The sequence below is a fragment of the Rhinolophus ferrumequinum genome, chromosome X (genome assembly GCF_004115265.2).
Source record: "Rhinolophus ferrumequinum isolate MPI-CBG mRhiFer1 chromosome X, mRhiFer1_v1.p, whole genome shotgun sequence".
NCBI classification, from domain to species: Eukaryota; Metazoa; Chordata; class Mammalia; order Chiroptera; family Rhinolophidae; genus Rhinolophus; species Rhinolophus ferrumequinum.
Genome location: NC_046284.1, coordinates 67489751 through 67513079, shown reverse-complemented (window position 1 = coordinate 67513079; position 23329 = coordinate 67489751). Strand labels below are relative to the sequence as shown.

Here is a 23329-nt window from a genome sequence, read left to right as displayed (position 1 = left end):
GGCACAGCTCACAGTGGCCCATGCGGGGATCTAACCAGCAACCTTGGTGTTATTAGCACCATGCTCTAACCAACTGAGCTAACCGGCCACCCCCTCCAAATCATATTTATCCATTCATCTATTGATGGACAACTAGGTTGTTTCCACATCTTAGCTATTGTATACAATGCTACAATGAATATAGAAGTGCATGTATTTTTTTGAGTTAGTTTTCTTTCTTTTTTTAATAAATATACAGAAGTGGAATTGCTGAGTTCTATGGTAGTTCTATTTTTCTTTGAGGAATCTCCATGCTGTTTTCTACAACTACTGTACTAATTTACAATGCCACCAACAGTGCACAAGTGTTCCCTTTCTCCACATCCTGCCCAACACTTCTTATTTATTTTTTATAATAGCCATTCTGAAAAGTTTGAGATGATATTTTGTTATGGTTTTGATCCCAGATGATTAGTGATGTTGAGCATCTTTTCATGTGTCAGTCGGCCATCTGTATGTCTTCCTTGGAGAATGTCTATTCAGGTCTTCTGCCCATTTTTTAATTGGTTTGTCTGTTTGTTTTAGGTTGAATTGTATGAATTCTTCATTTACCTTGGGTACTAACTCCTTATTCGTTGTATTATTGGTGAATATCTTCTCCCATTCAGTAGGGTGTCTTTTTTTTATCTTGTTAATAGTATACTTCACTGTGAAAAAGCTATTTAGTTTGAAGTAGTCTCATTTGTTTATTTTTGCTTTTGTTGTGTTTGCACAAGGAGACATATCAAAAAAAAAAAAACATTGCTGATAAAATTGTCAAAGGGTTTCCTAACTACGTTTTCTACTAAGAAGTTTTATGGTTTCAGGTCTTACATTTAAATTTTTAATCCATTTTGAGTTTGTATTTCTATATGATATAAGCAGTCCAGTTTTATTTTTTATATGTAGCTGTCTAGTTTTCCCAACACAATTTATTGTAAAGCCTGTCTTTTCACCATTGTATATTCTTGCCTCCTTTTTCATAGATTAATTGACCATATAGGTGTGGGTTTATTTCTGGGCTCTCTATTCTGTTCCATTGATCTACGTGTCTGTTTTTGTGCCAATAACATGCTATTTTGATTATTATAGCTTTGTAGGATAATTTGGATTCAGAGAGCTTGATAAGTCTACCTTTGCTCTTCTTTCTCAAGATTTTTTTGACTACTTGGAGTCTTTGATGGTTCCATATAAATTTTAGAATTATTTCTTCCATTCCTGTGAAAAATGTCATTGGTATTTAGATAAGGATCGCATTGAATCTATAAATTGTTTTGAGCAGTATGGACATGTTAACAATATTAATTCTTCCAATCTATGAGCATGGTATATGTTTCCAACTATTTGAAGGTTGTTGTTTTTTTAATTTTTTTTCATCAATGTCTTATAGTTTTTAGAGTACAGGTTTATTAACTTCTTGGTTAAATTTATTCCTAGGTATTTTCTTCTTTAAAATGCAATTGTAAATGGGATTGGTTTCATAATTCATTTTTCTGATAGTTCATTATTTGTGTATAGAGATGCAACATATTTCTGAATATTAATTTTGCATCCTAAAACTTTACTGAATTTATTTATTAGTTCTAATAATTTTTTAGTAGTCTTTATGTCTAGAACTTGCAATACAATGCTGAATGAGAGTGGTGAGATTAGGCATCTTTCTCTTTTTCCTGATTAGAGAAGAAGCTTTCAGTTTTTCACCTTTCAATATGATGTTAGCCGCGGGTTTGTCATAGTTGCATATGGTCTTTATTATGTTGAGGTAAGTTCCTTCTACACCATTTTTGAGAGTATGTTATGATGAATGGACATTGAACTTATTCACATATTTCTTCTACATCTGTTGAGATGATGATATAATTTTCATCCTTGGTTTTGTTGATGTAATGTATTATGTTGACTGATTTGTAGATATTATACCATCCTTGCATCCCTGAAATAAATCACATTGATCATGGTGTATGATCTTTTAAATATATTGCTGAATTCAGTTTGCCAATATTTCATTGAGGATTTTAGCAACATTTTTTTTTACACTTTTAATATAATTTAATATTTTTTTTCTTTTTTTAACTAAAGCTTATTGGGGTGACAATTGTTAGTGAAGTTACATAGATTTCAGGTGTACAATTCTGTAATACATCATCTATATATCACATTGTGTGTTCACCACCCAGAGTCAGTTCTCTTTCCATCATCATATATTTGATCCTCTACCCTCATCTACCGTTCCCCTCCCCCCTTACCCTCTGGCAATCACTTAACTAAAGTCTATGTCTATGAGTTTTTGTTTCTTCATGTATTTGTCTTGTTCTTTTGTTGTTTTCAGTTTTATATACCACATATCAGTGAAATCATACGGTTCTTGACTTTTTCTGTCTGACTTATTTTGATTAGCATAATAATCTCAAGATCCATCTATGTTGTCGCCAAGGGTACTATTTCATCTTTTCTTATTGCCAAATAGTATTTCATTGTGTATATATTACACATATTCTTTATCCAATGGAATAGAATTGAGAACCCAGAAATAAACAGAAATAAATGTGGACAGTTAATTTTTGACAAAGAAGCCAAAAACATACATTGGAGAAATACAGCCTCTTCAATAAATTGTGCTGGAGAATTGGAAATCCATGTGCAAAAGAATGAAACCAGACTGCTGTCTGTCACCATGTACCAAAATTAACTCAAAATGAATGAAAGAACTAAACATAAGACTTGAAACAATAAACTGCATAGAAGAAAACATAGGTACTAAACTTATGGACATTGGGTTCAAAGAGTATTTTAATTTAATAATTTTGATCCTGAAACAAGGAGGACTTTTTTTTTTCTTTTTTGGTAAATGATTCTTTTTTCTGACATTCGGTATTAGTTTCAAGTGGACAGCACAGTGGTTATACATTTATATAATATACAAAGTGATCTTCCTGACTAGTCTAGTACCACCTGGCACTATACAGTTATTACTATATTATTGACCATATTCCCTATGCTTTATTTTATATCCCAATGACTATTTCATAATTACTAACTTGTACTTTTTTAATATATGTCTTATTATTATTAGTTCGGTGTACAGAACAACACAGTGATTAGACACTTATATACCTCATAAAGTGATAACCCCAATAAGTCTATTCACCATTAACACTAGATATTTATTACAATATTATTGCCTATATTCTCATGACTATTTTTTATCCCATGACTACTTTTTAAAATTATAGTTGACATTCAGCATTATTTTATATTAGCATCTGATGTACAGCATAGTAGTTACACATTCATATAATTTATGATTTGATTCCCTAATAAGTCTCATACCCATCTGACACTATACATTGTTTTTACAATATTATTGACTATATAACCCATACTGTACTTTACATCCCTGTACCTATTCTGTAACTACCGATTTGTACATTTTAATGCCTTCCTGTTTCTCACTCAGCTTCCCAACCCCCCACCCATCTAATAAGTATCAGTTTGTTCTCTGTATCTATGAGTCTCTGTTTTGTTTGTTCATTTATTCTATTCTTTAGATTCCACATATAAGTGAGATTACATGGTATTTGTTTTCTCAGTCTGACTTATTTCCCTTAGCATAATATCCTCTAGGTCCATCCATGTTGTTGCAAATGTTAAGACTTCGTTCCTTTATATGGCAGAGTAACATTCCATTGTATATATGTACCACTATTTCTTTATCCAATTCTCTATTGATGGGTATTTCAGTTGTTTCCATAACTTGGCTATTGTAAATAGCACTGCAGTAAACATAGGGGGGCATGTATTTTCTCAAACTGCGTTTTGGATTTCTTTGGATAAATAACCAGGAGTGGGATTGCTGGTACATAGATAGTTCTATTTTTAATTTTTTGAGGAAACTCCATACTGTTTTCCATAGTTACTGCACTGATTTGCAATCCCACCAACAGTGCATAAGGGTTCCCATTTCTACACATTCTTGCCAACACCTGTTGTTTGTTAGTTTATTGATGATAGCTATTCTGACAGCTGTGAAGTGATAGGTCATTGTGGTTTTAATTTGTATTTCTCTGATTGTTACTGACACTGAACATCTTTTCATGTCTATTGGCCATCTGTATGTCTCTTTGGAGAAATGACTCTTCAGGTCCTCTGCCCATTTTTAAATAGGATTGTTTGTTTTCTGGGTGTTGAGTTATATGAGTTTGTTATGAATTTTGTATAGTGACCCTTTATCAGATACATCATTGGCAAATATATTTTCCCATTCAGAATATCTTTTTGTTATGTTGATGGTTTCCTTTGCTTTGAAAATACTGTTTACTGTGATGTACTCCCATTTGTTTATTTTTCCTTTTGTTTCCTTTGCCTGAATTGATATATTAATAAAAATAATACTAAGGGTAATATCTGAGAGTTTACTTCCTATATTTTCTTCTAGGAGTTTTATGGCTTGGGGTCTTATATTTAAGTCTTTAATCCATTTTGAGTTTATTCTTTTATATAGCATAACAAAGTGGTCCAGTGTCACTATTTATTTTCTGCATGTATCTGTCAGTTTTTTCAGCACCATTTATTCAAAACACTGTCTTTATCCCAATGCACTTTCTGGCTTCCTTTGCATAAATTAAATGACCTTTTAGTCATGGATCTATTTCTGGACTGTCTATCCAGTTCCATTGATCCATGAGTCTGTTTTTATGCCAATACAATACTGTTTCGATTACTATGGTCTTGTAGTACAATTTGATAACAGGTACATGATACTTCCAATTTTGTTCTTCTTTCTTGGGATTGCCATGGCTATTTGGGGGTCTTTTATGGTCCCAAGTAAATTTTAGGATTATTTGTTCTACTTCTGTGAAAAATGCCATTGGTATTTTAATAAGAATTGCACTGAAGCTATAGATTGCTTTGGGTAGTATGGATATTTTAACTACACATATATTAATCATTTCTATCCATGAGCATGGTATGCATTTTCATTTAATTGTATCTTATTTAATTTCTCTCTTCAATGTCTTATAATTTTCTGAGAACAAGTATTTTATTTCCTTGGTTAAATTTATTCCTACGTATTTTATTTTATTCATGCAATTGCAAATGGGATTGTTTTTTTAATTTCTCTTTCTAATAGTTCATTATTGGTATATGAAAATGCAACATGTTTCTGAATATTAATTTTGAATCCTACTACTTTACTAAATTTATTTATCAATTCTAATGATTTTTGGTGGAATCTTTGGGGTTCTCTCTATATAGTATCATGTTAACGGCAAATAATGACAGCTTTACTTCTTCCTTTCCAATTCAGCTGCCTTTCTTTCCTTTTCTTGTCTACTTGCTATGGCTATGATTTCCATCACTACGTTGAACAAAAGTGGACAAAGTAGGCATTTTTGTCTTGTTCCTGATCTTAAGAGAATGTTTTTAGCTTTTTCCTATGGACTATAATATTAGCTGTCAGTTTCTTATATATGACCTTTACTATGTTGAGATACATTCACTCTATTCCCACTTTGCTAAGAGTTTTTATCATAAATGGATGCTGGATTTTGTCAAACTATATTTCTGCAATTATGGATATGACCATATGATATTTACTTTTCATTTTGTTTATGTAGTGTATCAACTTAATTAATTTGCAGATATTGAACGAACATTGTATACCAGGCATGAATCTCACTTGATTGTCGGGTATAATCTGTTTAATGTATTGTGGAATTAAGTTTGCTAACATTTTGTTCAGGATTTTTGCATCTATGTTAATTAGAGATATTGACTTGTAGCTTTCTTTTTTTGCAATGTCTTTGTCTCTTTGGGAACCACGGTAATGGTGGCCTCAAAGAATGAGTTGGGAGCCTTCTCTCCCTTTGAACTTTTTGGAATAATTTGAGAAGAATAGATGTTAATTCTTTTTTAAATTAAAATTTACTGGGATGACAATGATCAACAAAACTATACACATTCTAAATGTACAATTCTACAATACATAATCTATATATTGCATTATGTATTCACCACCCAGATTCAGTTCTTTTTCCATCACCACATATTTGACCCCCATTAGCTTTTTCTACCATCCTCCCTCCCCCCTTACAATCTGGTAACCACTAAACTGTTGTCTGTGTCTATCAGTTTTTGTTTCATTAATTGTTTGTCTCATCTACTTTGTTGCCTTCAGTGTTATATTCCACATATGAGTGAAGTCAAATGGCTGTTGATTTTTTCTCTCTGTCTTATTTCACTTAGCATAATAGCCTCAGGATCCATTCATATTGTTGCAAATGGCAGTATTTCATCTTTTCTTATGGCAGCAAAGCAATATACAGATTTAATGCAATCCTCATCAAAATCCCGCTGGCATTTTTTAAAGAAATAGAACAAAAAATCATCAGATTTGTTTGGAACCACAAAAGACCCTAAATAGCCAAAGCAATCCTAAGAAAAAAGAACAATTATGGAAGTATCACACTTCCTGACTTTAGCTTGTACTACAGGGCAACAATAATTAAAACAGCATATTTTTGGCAGAAAAACAGACACATAGATCAATGGAATAGAATTGAGAATCCAGAAATAAAATCATATAAATATGAACAGATAATTTTTGACAGAGAAGCAAAAAAAAATACAATGGAGAAAAGACAGCCTCGTCAATAAATGGTGCTGTCAGAATTGGAAAGCTACATACAAAAGAATAAAACTGGACTGTTATCTGTTGCCATGTACCAAAATTAATTCAAAATGGATCAAAGACCTAAGCATAAGACCTGAAACAATGGCCTGCATAGAAGAAAACATGGGTACTAAACTTTTGGATTCAAAGAGCATTTTGTAAATTTGACTCCAAAGGCAAGGGAAGTAAAAGCTAAAATAAATGAATGGGACTATACCAAACTTAAAAGCTTCTGCACAGTAAAAGAAACCATTGACAAAATAAACAGGCAACCAACTGAATGGGAGAGGATTTTTGCAAACAGTGCGTCCAATAAGGGGTTAACTCCAAAATATATAAGGAACTCATGCAACTCAACAACAAAAAAACAAACAACCCAATTGAAAAATGGGCAGAGGACCTGAAGAGACATTTTGCCAGAGAGGACATACAAATGGCAAAGAGACATATGAAAAAATGCTCAACATCACTAATCATCAGAGAAATGCAAATAAAAACCACAATGAGACATCACCTAACCCAAGTTCGAATGGCTATCATCAACAAGACAAATAGTAACAAGTGTTGGAGAGGCTGTGGAGAAAAAGGAACCCTCATACACTGTTGGTGGGAATGCAGACTGGTGCAGCCATTATGGAAGGCAGTGTGGAGGTTCCTCAAAAAATTACGAATAGAATCACCATATGACCCAGCAATCCCTCTCCTTGGGTATCTAGCCAAAAAATCTGAAAACATTTATACATAAAGACAAGTGTGCTCCAGTATTTATTGCAGCTTTATTTACGGTGGCCAAAACATGGAAACAACCAAGGTGTCCTTCGATAGATGAATGGATAAAGAAGTTATGGTACATATACACAATGGAATACTATTTGGCGGTAATAAAAGATAAAATAGGACCATTTGTGACAACATGGATGGATCTTGAGATTATAATGCTAAACGAAATAAGTCAGACAGAAAAAGTAGAGAACCATATGATTTCATTGATATGTGGTATATAAACCAAAAACAACAAAAGAACAAGACAAACAAATGAGAAACTAAAGCTCATAGACATAGACAATAGTTTAGTGGTTACCAGAGTGTAAGGGGGGAGGGGGATGGTAGATGAGAGCAAAGGGAATCAAAGATATGGTGTTGGAAGGACAACTGACTCTGGGTGGTGAACACTCAATGGGATTTATAGATGATCTAATATAGAATGTGCACCTGGAATCCATGTAACTTTACTAACAATTGTCACTCCAATAAACTTTAATTAGAAAAACTAATAAAAAAATGAATGGGACTATATCCAACTAAAAAGTTCTGCACAGCAAAAGGAACCATCGACAAAACAAAGAAGCAACCAACTGAATGAGAGAAGATATTTGCAAATGCCTCCAATAAGGGGCTAATATTCAAAATATATAAGGAACTCAAACAACTCACCAACAGAAAGATAAACAATCTAATTAAAAAATGGGCATAGAACATGAACAGAAACTTCTCCTAACAAGACATACAAACAGCCAACAGACATATGACAAAAATGTTCAACTTCACTAGTTATTTGGGAAATGCAAATCAAAACCAGGAGAGGTGTTCAAATCCTTTGCTGCTTAGGGAAAATCTCTGGGTTGTGAGTTCCCTCCCAACTCTGGGTCCTCTCATGAGGAGTGCAGTTTGGCCAGATTGTCTCAGCCTTACCTATGGGCTTCAATGTTTTGCTTTGTTTTGTTTTGCTTTGCTTTGTTTTCTTCTTGTTCACTTGGTGTTTAGGAGTTGCTCAGCTAGTTTTTGTTTTTGTTTTTCAAAGGAAATTATTCTATATGTTGCCCTCAATTTGGTGTGTCTATGGGAGGAGGTGAGTTTAGGATCCACTTATGTAGCCATCTCGAACTGGAACCCCCTCTGATATCCTTATCTGCCTCTTTCCAGATCTCCTCCCTCTCGTCAGTAATGAAACTCTCACTTTAATAATCTGGGAGATAAATAGGTTTCTTTCGAAGTGTTCTGCACAGCTGGCTAAGCCAGGAACTCACGCACTACTCTCACTTTTTTCCTGTGACAGGAATCCTTGATCTTCTATTTCTCTAAGCTGTGCTCCATTAGGGGAAGTTATGATGTTGGCAAAGTTCCTCTTACCCACTCCAATGTGTGCAAACCATTTGCACCAGTGGAGTTCTGGGATCTCTCTTCTAGATACCTGGATTTCTACAATGGCTTACGTGTCCATACGTATCTGCCTAAGTCAGTGTTATCCGCTTAGCACAACTAAGAGGAATTGGGAAGAGTTCACAGAATTTTGCCAGATCAATAGCCCACAATGGGGTCTGTCTGCCTATTACCACATAAACAGGTGGGTGAGACTCCTCCCTGGTCCTTTGGCATATAGTCCTGGATCCCACAGCTCCCATAGAGGCACTTTTGTTTGTGGTTAGTTGTCAATTTTTTTTTTCACTGTAGCTTTAAAATAAAATGTTTATTAAATATTTGGGGTGACATTTGTTGGTAAAATTATATGTTTCACATGTATAATTCTATAATACATCATTTATATATTGCATTGTGTGTTAAAGGAGAACACAAACAAGGGATGTCTTATGCCACACTGATGCTGAAGTCACTAGGGAACATTATTTTATTCTACCATATTTCTACTTGCCTCTTTTACAGGCATGCTCCCAAATGTTGACTTGTATTTTGTAAACATCTGATAGTAATAAACTGGATATTGTGGGTTTTGACACTTTCCTGGTTCAATGGACATGATCAATCAAAATGGTTCTGGTTTGTAATGCTAAAGGCCATAGTTGAGGATTTTTAAACATATTTGAGTGGTTTCTTTGTCATTACTCAACATTGACCTTTTCTGGGTATTTAAAAACTCACTTTCTGTTGGATCAGTGAATATTATTGTACTGAACTATTGAAATGTGATAGCTTAAAGGGGCTTGCTTCTTCTGAATGGTTACTGTGAAAGTTATGCTCAATAAGTTATGTGTAAGTCTGTCAAAGGGATGCCTTCATCAGATAACAAAGAGATAGTCAATTTTTATGATATCCCATGATGGCATTGGGTGAAAGTCACTTGAATAGCAATAAACAATGGAAGAGTTAATAAATTAGTCTGGATTACCATGTGTTTCCTTGGCACAGGCCACAGAAAACACTTAGGTGGTAAGAGATTAAGCTATTTTCTGATAGACACCTATTTATCTACTTGTTCATAGAGGTTCAGTAGACATTGAGGGCAACTATAGATTATTCCTCAAGGTAGGGTTATTTTAGCAAGTCATCTATCCTCTTCCCAGTGCATGTTTTAATGTATAAACTTCATGATGCTGTGCTACTGCAGAAATTTGGCAATTATTTTACAAAATGTACCCCTTCATAAAGAGCCCAGTTCAGTCAAATCAAATTCTTTGCTTTTAGTTGTTGTTACTCTGCAATGGACTCAAAAGGCTTAAAAGTCAAAAGTTGATCAATAACTCTGCCTCAATTTAGTCTCAATTAGCCATAATGTTTCATCTGTGTTACTATAAAGCATCCTGTACTTGCATATCTGAGTATGAATTGTTACTATTATTTTTATTTTTTAATAAACAGAAGTCTTCGTACTTATCCCTTATCACATTAAGCACACTGTTTCAAGATGTTGACATTATTTTGGATCATGATGCAGGTAATCAGCATGTTAGATATTGTTCTCATCACAGCATCATTTACCTATAAATATTCTTAACCATGTCATTGATACAATATTTAAGAGAGCAAATTTAACACAGAGTTCTACAAAGTAAAATCAGAATTGTTCCTTCAACATTCAAACTATTAATCACTATACTTAAGGCTTTCCTTTGATAAAATTAGTTACCTAGAATATTTAAAATATTTGCTTGCAGAACTTATTAGAAAAGTTAAACCAAGCAAAAACTCCAATTATTTTTGTGTACTTTAAAATATGTATATATATGTACATTATTGAAAATATTTATGTATTATTTAAAAAATGTGAAAACTGAAATTACAAAAAGATAAGATTGAAAAATAATTAAAAGAAGGCTTCTCTTTCTTCAATTAATTGCCTTAAAAACTTCCTGGAGTGGCATATAACCCATTTAAAAGACCACTGAACTACAAATCACTCTATTTTTTTTACTAATTTTCTTGAACAATATGGATAATCTAACTTTATTTTGATGTTTCCGTTTACTCTCCCCTACAAAAAGAAGTAAATTAAATCAGTGTAGCATTACTTTTCTTAGTGAATAAATGCCAAGCATTAAAATACTTATAAACCACACGTTCTATGATTCATTTTTGAATTACATCCATGTTCTCCCTTCTATCTATTTTGGAAATAAAATTACTCTCATTCTTCATAACTTTTTAAAGATTATTTATAAAAATCGAAGTAGCCCATCAGTAAGTTTTCCCAGAATCTGGTTTATAATATTTTTATAAATAATTCAATATTTTGGGAAAATAAAAATAATAAAATAAGTGATATTAAAGTATATTCATAATTACTCATGTTGTCTTCTATTTGTAAAGCCATGGTACATTTCAAAATAAAAGTAAAACTGATAACCCCTAATGTGAACTATGGCAAGGGAACATAGAAGTGAAGAGTAGATGGATCATGTTTGCCAATTCTGTATGAAAGATTCATCTCCTGTATTAGTCTGCTAGGGCTGCCGTAATATCACAGCCTATGTGGCTTCAACAACAAAAATGTATTTCCTCACCATTTTAGAGGCTGGAAGTCCAAGCTCAAGATGTTGGTAGATTTGGTATCTACTGAGGCCTCTTTCCTTGGCTTGAAGAGGGTTTCCTTCTTGCTATGTACTAACATGGCCTCTCTGTGCATGCACATTCCTTGTGTCTCTTCTTCTTTTAAGGACATCAGTCCTATTGTATTAAGCCCCACCATTATAACCTCTTTTAACCCTAATTATATTCTTAAAGATCATATCTCCAAATACAGTCAATAGGGGTTAATGAAACTTATGAATTGGAGAGGTACAATTTAGCTCATAATACACTGCAATATTTCTCACGCCTCAAAGCTCACATCGCTCTTGCATGGAAAAATACTTTCACCTCATTCAAATAGCCCAAAGTCTCTACCTATTCCATCATCACCTCTAAGCCCAGGGAAGGTCCAAGATGGAGGATTAGGTAAACACTATGCCTGGTACCTCCCAGGATCACATCAAAGTTACAACTAAATTATACAATAATCAACCTCAAGAATCAACTGAAGACTAGATGAACAGAACCCCTATAACTAAGGACATAAAGAAGAGGCCACATCTGAGACTGGTAGGAGAGGCAGACACAAAACGGTCTGAGCCCCAAACTGCAAGTAGCTGTTGAACCCTGGGAGGGACACCTCAGTGGCAGAGGTTTCTTCTTGAAGAGGGAAGGGTCCCAGCCCCACACTGGCTCCCCAGTGTGGGAGTTCCCACAACACCTGGCAGTGAAAATCAGTGAGGACATTGTCTGTCCATACTGGTGAGATAAGAGGAGGTTGGAAATCCAGATATCCTATTAAAGAGCCCACACACAGACTCATATGCTTGCAAACACTCACCTGAGCTCCAGTGGAAGAGTGGAGACTTGAGAGGCACCAGAAACATATGGGCAAAGACTGAATTGTGTGGTTTTGATGTGAGTGCTGGAGGGACAGCCACCATTGTCCCTGTGTGGAACCTGCCTCACATGTGGTCTATAGGAGGGCGCCATCTTTTCTAAGTTGAAACCTCCTCCAAAGTGTCAAATCTGAGATTGCACTGGTATAGTAAAATACATACATGTGCACTTGGTGATACCCTGATTCCCCACCCAGACCAGCTAGTGCTGCAATTCTGTATGCCAGATTCATCTCCTATATTAGTCTCAGGAGGTGCCACTCTCAGATCCTGGGCATCTGGCACCACCACACAAGCTTTAGAAGCCTTTTACAGCAACAGAAAGCCCACAGCAGTGTGAGGAATTTCCAGTGGTGTGCAATCAGCCACAACTAGTGCTACAGCCTCTTTTGCATGGCTTATGCATATCTGGGGGTCAGAGGTGAGTGGCAGCTGGTTGCAGTATTCTCAGGGCATTTTGTAAAGTAGTCACAGGCTTGGTATTGGTGCAAGAACTGAGTCTGCATTAACGTTCTAATAATCACTGGCCATGCCTCATGACTCCCTGGGACTTGCCCCACCCAGCTAGTGCTGCCTCACTGGGAACACTCTCAAAACTGGGTCAAACAGCCAACCCCACACACCTAAGGAAGCTCTTTCAATGACTGAGCCTTATTGATAGCTGGCAGGTAGCAACAGTCTTAGAGAACCTTGGGCCGCTTGCAAAGCTTCCCCAGGCCCAACACCTGAGACAACCCGCCTCAGTTCACAGTGAGTCCACACCCACATGCCTCTAAGTCCATCACAGGCAACAACCAACCACATATAGCTTTGTAGCTGTTACCAGGTAAACCCATGCTATACACACGTTAGGCTGAAATTGGCCTGCACAGGACCCTCTCCCAAGAGACACAGAAACAACAAATGCAGGGACCAACTTTGGGCCACACCAGAGCACTACCTGGTTAGCACCATAAGCAGCAAACACAAAGGGTGGTCTCAACAGGGACATGAGCCCACTGGTGTGAATCCACCTCTGAGGGGTAAGCCCCAACACAGCAGTTCATATGCTGTGGGTGTAGCATATCCTCACAGCCAGTCAACCTTGTAGTCAATCCCATCCACTGAAGCACCAAAAGCAGTCAAGGCTCAAATACAACATGAGAATACACACAACATAAGCAAGGGACACTCCAGGAAAACATGCACAGGTGATCAGGGAGTCTACCACTGGACAACGCAGGACACATACTACCTAAGGCCACCATGCAAAGACTGAGAGACATAGGAGATCTACATAATACATAGAAGCAAATTCAGAGAGGAAGCCAGAATGAGGAAACAAAGAAACATGGCCCAAATAAAAGAACAGGAGAAACCTCCAGAAAAAAAGAACTAAATGAAACGGAGGCAACAAACAAAGCAGAGACAGAGTTTAAAATACTGGTTATAAGAAGGCTTAAGGAACTCAGTGAGAACTTTAACAAAGAGACAGTAAGCAAAAAGGATATAGAAACCATAAAAAAGAGCCAGCTAGAAATAATGAATACAATAACTGAAATGAAGAATACACCAGAAAACATCGACAGCAGATTAGATGAAGCAGAAGATTAAATCAGTGATTTAGAAGACAAGGTAGCAGAAAATACATAATGGGAACAACAAAACGACAGAAGAATTTAAAAAATGACAATAGTATAAGGGACTTTTGGGATATCAACCATAACAAATTTGCATCGTAAGAGTACCAAAAGGAGATGAGAGGGAGCAAGAGATCAAGAACCTATTTGAAGAAGTAATGACTGAAAACTGCCCTATCCTGGTGAGGGAAATAGACAGAAATACACATAAAAGCTCATGAAGTACAGATAATCCAAAACAAAATGAATCCAAACAAGCCCACACCAAGACACATTATAATTAAAAAGGCAAATGTTAAAGACAAAGAGAGAATCCTAAAAGAAGCAAGAGAAAGATAACTAGTTACTTCCAAGAGAGCTCCCATAAAATTGACAGCTGATTTCTCAATAGAAAATTTGCACCACAGAATGGAATGGCAGGAAAGATTAAAAGTTATGAACAGAAAGGGCCTGAAACCAAGATTACACTACCCAGCAAAGCTATCATTTAAAATAGAAGGAGAGAGAGTTTCTCGGACAAGAAAAAGGTAAAGGAATTAATTACCACCAAGCCAGTATTACAAGAAACGTTTAAAAAAAAATCTTTAAAAAAAAGGAGAAAACAAACAAAAAATATCAAAAATATGAATAATGGAGGGACATCATCAAAATGGCGGTGTGAGGTGAGCCTCTGGAAATCTCCCTGAAATTTACAACAAACCGAACAACTATAACTCCACAAAGGACTCCCTGCAAAGCAAGCAGGCAAGACGAAGAGGCTCACTACTGAATACATCTAAATGTGGGCAAATTGCGCGAGTAGGGGAGGAGGGAAGGGAAGGGTGTAGTGACGGAGCCATGCGGGCGCAGGACGCAGATCTAGCTCAGTGCTTCGAGCTCCCTGTATCCTGGAAATACCGCAGCTGTGGGAGAGGAAACAACTCAGACTGCTAGGGCTCTGCTTATGGCCCACAGGGCTGAGGGGACAGCATATAACATGGCTGAACCCAACGCTCACGGCAGAGACCTCAGAGAAAAGACTGAGGGAAGAAGGCTGAAAAGGATGGTTTAAGCCCTCACTGCCGAGCAGAGAATGGAAGCCTTAGGCACTGAGACTAGATGCTCCCTCCCTACCCTCCCAGAATTCACCCCGCCCCTAACTGCCCAGTGCTAGAAGCGGAACAGTAGCAGTGTCAGATCAAAAGAACTGAGTATTTGCAGTTCTGAAAACTGTAGTCTGCAGACAAAGATTCACAGCCCAACTAATTCCGGCAAAGGGGAGGGAGCTGTGGAAGCAGGGCAGGCTGTGGTGGTCGTCACCACTAGTACGCCGGAACACCTCTCACAACACACTCCGCCACTGTCCCCACCTATCTGGGCAGATCCTTGCAGGAGTAAACAGAACTGCTGAAACACACAGGTCTGAACCTGGTGCAGGAAGAGCTTTGGAATTTCCAAAGCTCTCCGCATTCCCACACAGACACGGCACCCTATGATCCAGGAGAACTGTTAACAGAAGAGAAACCCACCTTCCAGGGAAGCCCCCATTGTGTGAAAAGCTGAAATAGTGCAGAGAAAACATAACACTACAATGTGAGAAAGAAAAAAAGGCTGAAGTCGGAGAGAAAATAAAACATTCTACCAAAACTTACTGCAAAACAAAAGAAAAACCTCTTCCTATCAACCTATTGCAGAACCCACTCCTGTAGATGTCTAGGAAGAGAAATGATAAATTATTAATTGCCATGAATAACAAAGACAACAAGACAGCTCACCAAGAAAATGGGAAGTCTCCAGAAAATGAACTTAAAGATATGGCAATATGTGACTTAAATGACAGAGAATTCAAGATTGCAGTTCTGAAAAAACTCAATGAGATGCCAAGAAAACACAGAAAGGAAGTTTAATGAACTCAGAAGCACAATCAAAAAACAACATGCACAATTTACCAAAGAGATTGAAATTTTAATATAGAACCAAATGGAGTTTCTGTAGATTAGGAACTCAATAGAAGAAATGAAGAATAAAATAGCCAACTTAGATAGTAGAGTTGACCGATGGAGGAAAGAATCAGTGACATCGAAGACAGAAATCTGGAAATGACACGGATGGAAGAAGAAAGAGACTTGAGACTTAAAAGAAATGAAAGAACTCTACAAGAACTTTCTGACTCCATCAGAAAGAGCAATATAAGAATAATGGGCATACCAGAGGACAGAAAAGAAAGGGAGAAGGGAACAGAGAGTATATTCAAACAAATAGTCGATGAGGACTTCCCAAACTTGTGGAAAACACTGGATCCTCCAATCCAAGAGCAAATAGAACACCTAATTACCTCAACCCCAAAGACCTTCTCCAAGGCACATTGTATTGAAGCTGTCAAAAATCAATGACAAAGAAAGAATCCTCAAGGCAGCCAGGGAAAAGAATACAGTAACCTATGAAGGAAAGCCCATTAGGTTATCATCAGATTTTTCAGCAGACACTGTATAAGCCAGGAGGGAGTGGAACCAAATATTACAACTATTGAAAGAGAGAAATTATGAGCCAAGAATAATGTATTCAGCAAAGATATCCTTTAGATATGAAGGAGGAATAAAGACCTTTCCAGGCATACAGAAGCTGAGGGAATTTTCTAATACACTATATGCGCTACAAGAAATACTAAAGGAGGCTATTCAACCACCATGAAAGGGGACTATTTGTGGCAATCAAAACATAAAAAGGGGGAACGTAAAGGCCTGAATTGAAAAATGGGAATGGAGAAAGTAAGCATGCTGAAGAAAATTAAATACTCTAAACATCAAACTGTCTTTTACATAAACTCAATGGTAACTGCTCAAAAAAAATAAATCCAGAACTGAAATATATACTGTAATAAATGAAGAAACAGAGGGGAAAATCATAGAATACCATCACACAGAAATAATAGACAACAACAAAAAGGCAAAGAAACAATGGAGACACAGTCTTACCAGAAAACTAAATATAGAATGACAGGAAATCCTCACATATCAATAATCACCTTAAATGTAAATGGACTGTACTCACCAATAAAAAGGCACAGAGTAGCAGATTGGTTCAAAAAACTAAAGCCAACCATATGCGGTCTCCAAGAGCCACATCTCAGCTATAAAGACAAGCATAGACTCAAAGTGAAAGGATGGAAATGGACACTCCAAGCAAACGGTATCCAGAGAAAATCAGGTGTAGTCATACTGATATCAGGTGAAACAGACTTCAGGGTGAAAAAGATAACAAGAGACAAAGAAGGACATTTCATAATGGTAAAGGGGACTATACAACAAGAAGACACAACAGTCATCAACATTTATGCCCCCAATCAGGGAGTGCCGAAATATACCAAGCAACTACTAACAGAACTAAAGGGAGAAATTGACCAAAACACAATTATACTAGGGGACCTAAATACATCATTGACTGCTATGGATAGATCATCCTAACAGAAAATAAATAGTGAAATAGCAGACCTAATGACACATTAGATGAAATGGACATAATTGACACATATAGAGCACTTCATCCTAAAACATCAGACTATTAATTTTTTTCTAGTGTACATGGAACATTCTCAAGGATAGACCCTATATTGGGACATAAAACTTACCTCAGCAAATTTAAGAAGATTGAAATCATACCAAGAATATTCTCTGATCACAAGGCTTTGAAATTGGCTATCAACTGCAAAAAGAAAGCAGGAAAAACCACAAATACTTGGAGATTAAACAACATAATCTTAAAGAATGACAGGGTCAAAGAAGAAATTAGAGGGAGATCAATAGATGCATAGAAACAAATGAGAATGAAAATACATCCTACCAAAATTTTGGGGATGCAGGTTAAGAAGTTTTAAGAGGGGGAGACGGAAAAGACGGAAAAGCACAGGCGCAGTAATTGTTAGTCACTGTTTGGGAGGAAGGAGAATTCCTTAGTAGAAGGAGGGCCTGGAGGAAGATGTGCAAGTGCTGAAGTGGAACGGACGGAGCCTGCCTCCTGATCCGCCAACTACCGAGCCTCGCTCTCTCTGGACTCACTGTGATTCAGCCCCTGCCTCAATTGAGAAGCCAAGCAAGAAAATTGAGTTACGTGATTAAATCTTCCACATTGTTTGGCTTTGAACCATAAGCCGAGGTATCCTGCCAAAGCCCCTTGGGGACTTTGAGCCGATCAGTCAATTCCGTGGCTAGTCAGGTCTGTGTGGAGGGAACATCTCAACATGGACAAACTCGGCAGTGAAAGTGAAGCAATACCTGAGAACCAAGGAAAGATGGAAAACCAAGAACAGTCACAGGATGCGGGAAAGCCAGAAGTGGCTTGTACTCTGGAAGACAAGGAAAAGTTAGAAAAAGAGGAAAAGATAGAAAACAAGGGAAAGACAGAAGATGAGGAAATACTTAATGATAAGGATAAGCCAGAGGAGGGAAAGCCAAAAGAAGAGGGAGAGCCAGAGAGCGAGGGAAAACCAGAGAGCCAGGGGAAGCTGGAGAGCCAGGGAAAACCAAAAGAAGAAGGAAATCCAGAGAATGAGGGAAAACCAGAGAATGAGGGAAAGCCAAAAGAGGAAAAACAACCAGCCAGTGAACCAAGGGCTGCAGTAAAGCACCCAGCTGGGGATGATATACCCAAGAAAGCTAAAAGAAAAACCAACAAGGGGCTGGCTCAGTGCCTCAAGGAATACAAGGAGGCCATACATGATATGCATTTGAGCAATGAGATGATAAGAGAATTTGATGAGATGGCTAGGGTAGAAGATGAGGTGAAGAAAACCAGACAGAAATTGGGGGGGGCGGTTATGTGGATGCAAAAAAGTTTACAGGACCCCTTCCACCCGAAGGGCCCAAGGGAGCTCAGGGGTGGCTGCAGGGCCCCACAAAGCGGCTTTGAAGACATTCCTTTTGTGTAGTGTCCCCGCAAGCATTTGCCAGGCCCTGGGCTGTAACCTTAGGCTAATGTTTTGCCTTAGGGTCACTCTCATCCAGCTGCAGCCCTCTGTGTTTTAGCAGCAGATTTTCATTCATTGCATGGAAAAATGTCTGGTGCATTGTAAAACTAAAAATTAAAAGATTGCAGAGCCATAAAGAAAAAAGAAGTTTTAAGAGGGAAACAATACCAAAAGTATGGACTTTTCAGTTAGATAGTCATGGGTTGAATCTTGTCTATGTTTCTACTAGCTGTGTAACTTTGGGAAAAAAAACTTAACCTCTTTGTCTCAGTTTCTCAGAATAAGAACAATAGCTACTTTGTAGGCTTAATTTGAGGATGATATGATAAGAGTATTTAAATTGCTGGCCCAAAATAAATAAAAAATAAATGCAAGCAATAGTGATTTATTATATTTAAGAAAGAAAGTGAACGCAAGTCTTTCCAAAGAACATAGGTGTACAAAAATCAATAAAGATATTTTAAATATGCAATTTGTGTTCCTCCAATAAACATTGCAAATATAATTAGATCTCTTTTCCACTTGTGAATTACAGTACTATTGAAGACTAAAATAAACAGAAAGATAATTATACATGTAAATAGCTATGCCAGTGGGATAGAGATTGCAAGTTTACCTATAGTGATGTAACTCATCTCCATGTAGCCATTTATGATAATTTCATTTTACTTAAAGAGAAATCCATCTCTTTGTATTGACATCTCTGTGATATATTGTTGCATATGCACTGAGAAACTTGTCCACAGTCCAGAGAATGTTGAAGGATGCACATAATGCTATGTGTGACCAGGGTAAGAACAACTTCTGAGAAAATATTTGCTTTACGGAAGATCATACTTTTTAAAGCCTGAAATGAAAAGACAGGTCTATAGAGAGGGGAAAAAACTCCAGAGAGGGAAGTGGTATGGTCACTCTATGTAATAGTATGTTAATATTCAAGTACATGGTCATATTTGCATATTATAATTGTAGTAATTTGCAGATGAGGGTAATTAAACATATTAATGGTTTACCTGGTTTCTCAAGGCTTTTGATATCTTTCAAATGCTCATCATTTAAATATGTATCAAACACCCACTGTGTGCATAGAATTTTATTAGGTGAGTTAATATAATGCTAATTAAATAAGCAGTGTGGAATGTTGTTAGGTTACTTGAGATTCAATAGAGAATACTTCTCATGCATTTTCTGTGATGCGGGCAAAAAACACTATCTCGATGTCTCAATATTAACGAGGTAGTATTTCCTGGTTAATATTTTTAAATTGCTTAGGGGAAACCAGTTTATTTTCAGAAGTAGATCACATTACAGCACTCTAAAAAATAAGTCAGCCTCATCTTTCAATCTGAAGTGCAGAAGCAGTATGCCTCAGCAACCATGTTTGAATAGGCAAGGGGAGAGTTGCTGGCCCCTACAGTGTCAAAGCCTAAGCCACTAGCCTGTGGTCTCTGACTGTAATTCTGAGTTCATATCTGGTCCTAATAGATCCAAGTAGGAGAATCTTTAATGGTCTATGGTTACTCGCTCTCTTCTTCTATAGCACAGCCTTGATCATGCCAGGTAGCCAGTAAACTAGCTAGAGAAATCAGGTCTTAGAATTACCATTCTTGTTCTCCATTGACTACAGTAAATAAAGAACAGGTATTTTTCCCCTATGAAAACAATATTGAAAAGTGGCTATAGATGCTGAGTAAAGTATGGTTAAATATCAAATAAGAAAGAATATCAAGCTGTTTTTAAGGGAAAACTATTGTACAAAAACAGTGTGGTATTAAAATCACTTCTCATGCTGAAATGGTGATTTCAGGTGGTCTAGGGTGACAAATTGGTGGAAGGGGAACGCTGAAGCATTTGTCCTACAGGCATATTTGTATAATAAATACTGTGCTTTGATTTAGTATGATTATCTGGACAGCCGATGTATGTAATTGGAGGCTAAGGCCTCCTAAAGCCATTCCTTTGTATGTCTTCAAGAATACACTGGGAAATTTCTCTTTCTCTGTCTGACATTTCATGTAGCATAATACCTTCTAGGTCCATCCATGTTGTCGCAAATGGTAAGACTTCTTTTTTATGGCTGAGTAATATTCCATTGTGTATATATACTACATCTGTATCCAGTTATCTATTGATGTTTACTAAGTTACTTCCATATCTTGGCTATTGTGAATAGCACTGTAGTCAACATAACCACTACACTGTACACCTGAAGCTAATATAAAATAATACTGAATGTCAACTGCAATTAAAAAATAAAAGAATAAAAAATAGATTTGTTTAAAAGGGGAAGAGATTAAGAGGTAAAAATTGGTAGTTACAAAATAGTAAAAAAAAAATACAATGGGAAAGTTATAATTTTGACCTCGTTCTCCCAAGTTCTGCCAATTTCCACCTGAATTTCAACAAAGTGATTGAATTTTCTGATCCTGGATTGCTTAAACTGTGCATAATAGTGAGTAGTTTGCAGGTTTTAAATGAAGCTTAAATGAGATTGCATATGTAGAGATTTGGGTGCAGTGCCTGGACATAGTGTATGGCCATGATATTTTCTTCTGTTTATGGTAACTTCTTTTCCTCCAAATGGTCCTCACAATGAGCTTAAACCGCTTACTGTCCCTACCAAGCAGATCAAATAGAGATTAATACTTTCTAATATCATGTGTGTCAAGCCATGACAATATATTTCTTCCTAGTTTTAAAACCTGGAGAAAAATGAGTTATTAAGTATATCTTGGAGAAATAATAAAGGAAATTTACTTATAGCTGAGTTCGTGTTTTTTATTAGCTTTATAAGCAATTGTCAGGAATGCTTGAGACCTAGGCATGAGTATTTTTCGAAAGGACTATAAATGGTTCTGATACGAAACCTTGTTTAAAAAAATGCTGTACCCATTTGCACATATGTACATGCATGTATGCATACACATATTTATGTGATGTATTGAAATATTGATATATTTTAATGTGTTTTAAGCAGTGTTTTATATACCATTTTGTATGCATATATTTTCAAAAGTATATTTTATATAAACCTTCTTATACATGGTACCAGCACCACATTTTTATCAAAGCAACAATGTTTCTTCTTAAATAGATTAATATTCCTATTTGGATAGACCAGTTAGTTTCCTAGCAAGATGGACTTGAGCTGACATAAAGAGCCTTAACGGATGCAGGCAAAGGTAAGAGACAAATTATCAAAGTGAGAATAGCTTCTGTTCCTCCCCACTACAACTGAAATCTCATTTTGTCGTTAGTCTCAAAAAACAAACCAAAGCAAAATCAGAGCAAATCTTTTGTTGCAATTATTTATAGCTTTGGAGATTTTTACAGCTTTTTATTTCTGATGACATAAGCCACATGTACTCATTGCACGGAATTTAAAACATGAACAAAAGTACAAAGATGGAAAAGTTACCAGTAATTTCATCATCCAGAGATAACCTTCTTTTTAAATTATTTTTCAGTTATATTGACCTTCAATATTATTTCATTAAGTGGCATATAAAAATTAAATATTATTCAGAATCACAAAAAGAAAACAGGAAACAATTGGATAAACTCAATCTTGTAAATTATATAAATAAGTGTAATAGTTTTACTCAAGTTTTAGCTCAGCAAACCACTATGCTGTACACCTGAAATTTATATAAAATAATATTGAATGTCAACTATAAGTGAAAAAAATAATTAAAAACGAAGGTGGTAGAAGAAGGTAAAGGGGGTGAAATATATGGTGATAGAAGGAGAATTGACTCTGGGTGGTGAACACACAATGCAATATATAGATGATACGTTATAGAATTGTACACTTGAAACCTATATAATTTTATTAACCAATATCACCCCAATAAATTTAATATAAATTATAAAAAAGAAGCTTCAGTGCAGCTGTTTGAAGACTAATAGGCTCTAGTTAGAGATCCTATTTTTCAGAATACCCAACAACATTCACATGCCACAGTAAATATTGCCTTTATTTGTAAAAAAAAAAATTGAGTTATTTTTATTATTAGCTTTTGAATTCTGATACTGAAAACTAATTTAATTTACAATTGGCTATAATTGGTACATATTTGTGAATTATTGAGAAGTGATAAAATATCACCTAGAAATTGTCTTCAAATACAATTTTTTACATATGGATTAATTTTTAGAGCATTTTTAGGATCACAACAAAATTTAGCAGAAAGTATGGAGTTCCTGTATACCCCCATCACACACACAGGCACAGTTTTTTCCACCATCAATACCAGTGCTAGAGTGGTACATTTGTTACAATCAATGGACAAACATTTCTACCTCATTATCACCCAAAGTCCATAGTTTGAATTAGGATCCACTCTTGGTGTTGTATGAATATAAATATTAGAGTTATTAACTAATATTTAATGAATTTCACATGCTTTTATATTTACAACATTTAAATATTTCT

At 36.1% G+C, this 23329-nt stretch overlaps 1 protein-coding gene across 1 annotated transcript; it reads left to right on the top strand.

The window, feature by feature from the left end:
- Positions 1-18165: 18165 nt before the first annotated feature.
- On the top strand, positions 18166-18855 carry LOC117025832 (transcription elongation factor A protein-like 4). Its single transcript, XM_033112090.1, has one exon. The coding sequence runs from the start codon at positions 18169-18171 to the stop codon at positions 18853-18855; it is 687 nt and encodes a 228-aa protein (XP_032967981.1). The 5' UTR covers positions 18166-18168.
- The last annotated feature ends 4474 nt before the right edge of the window (positions 18856-23329 follow it).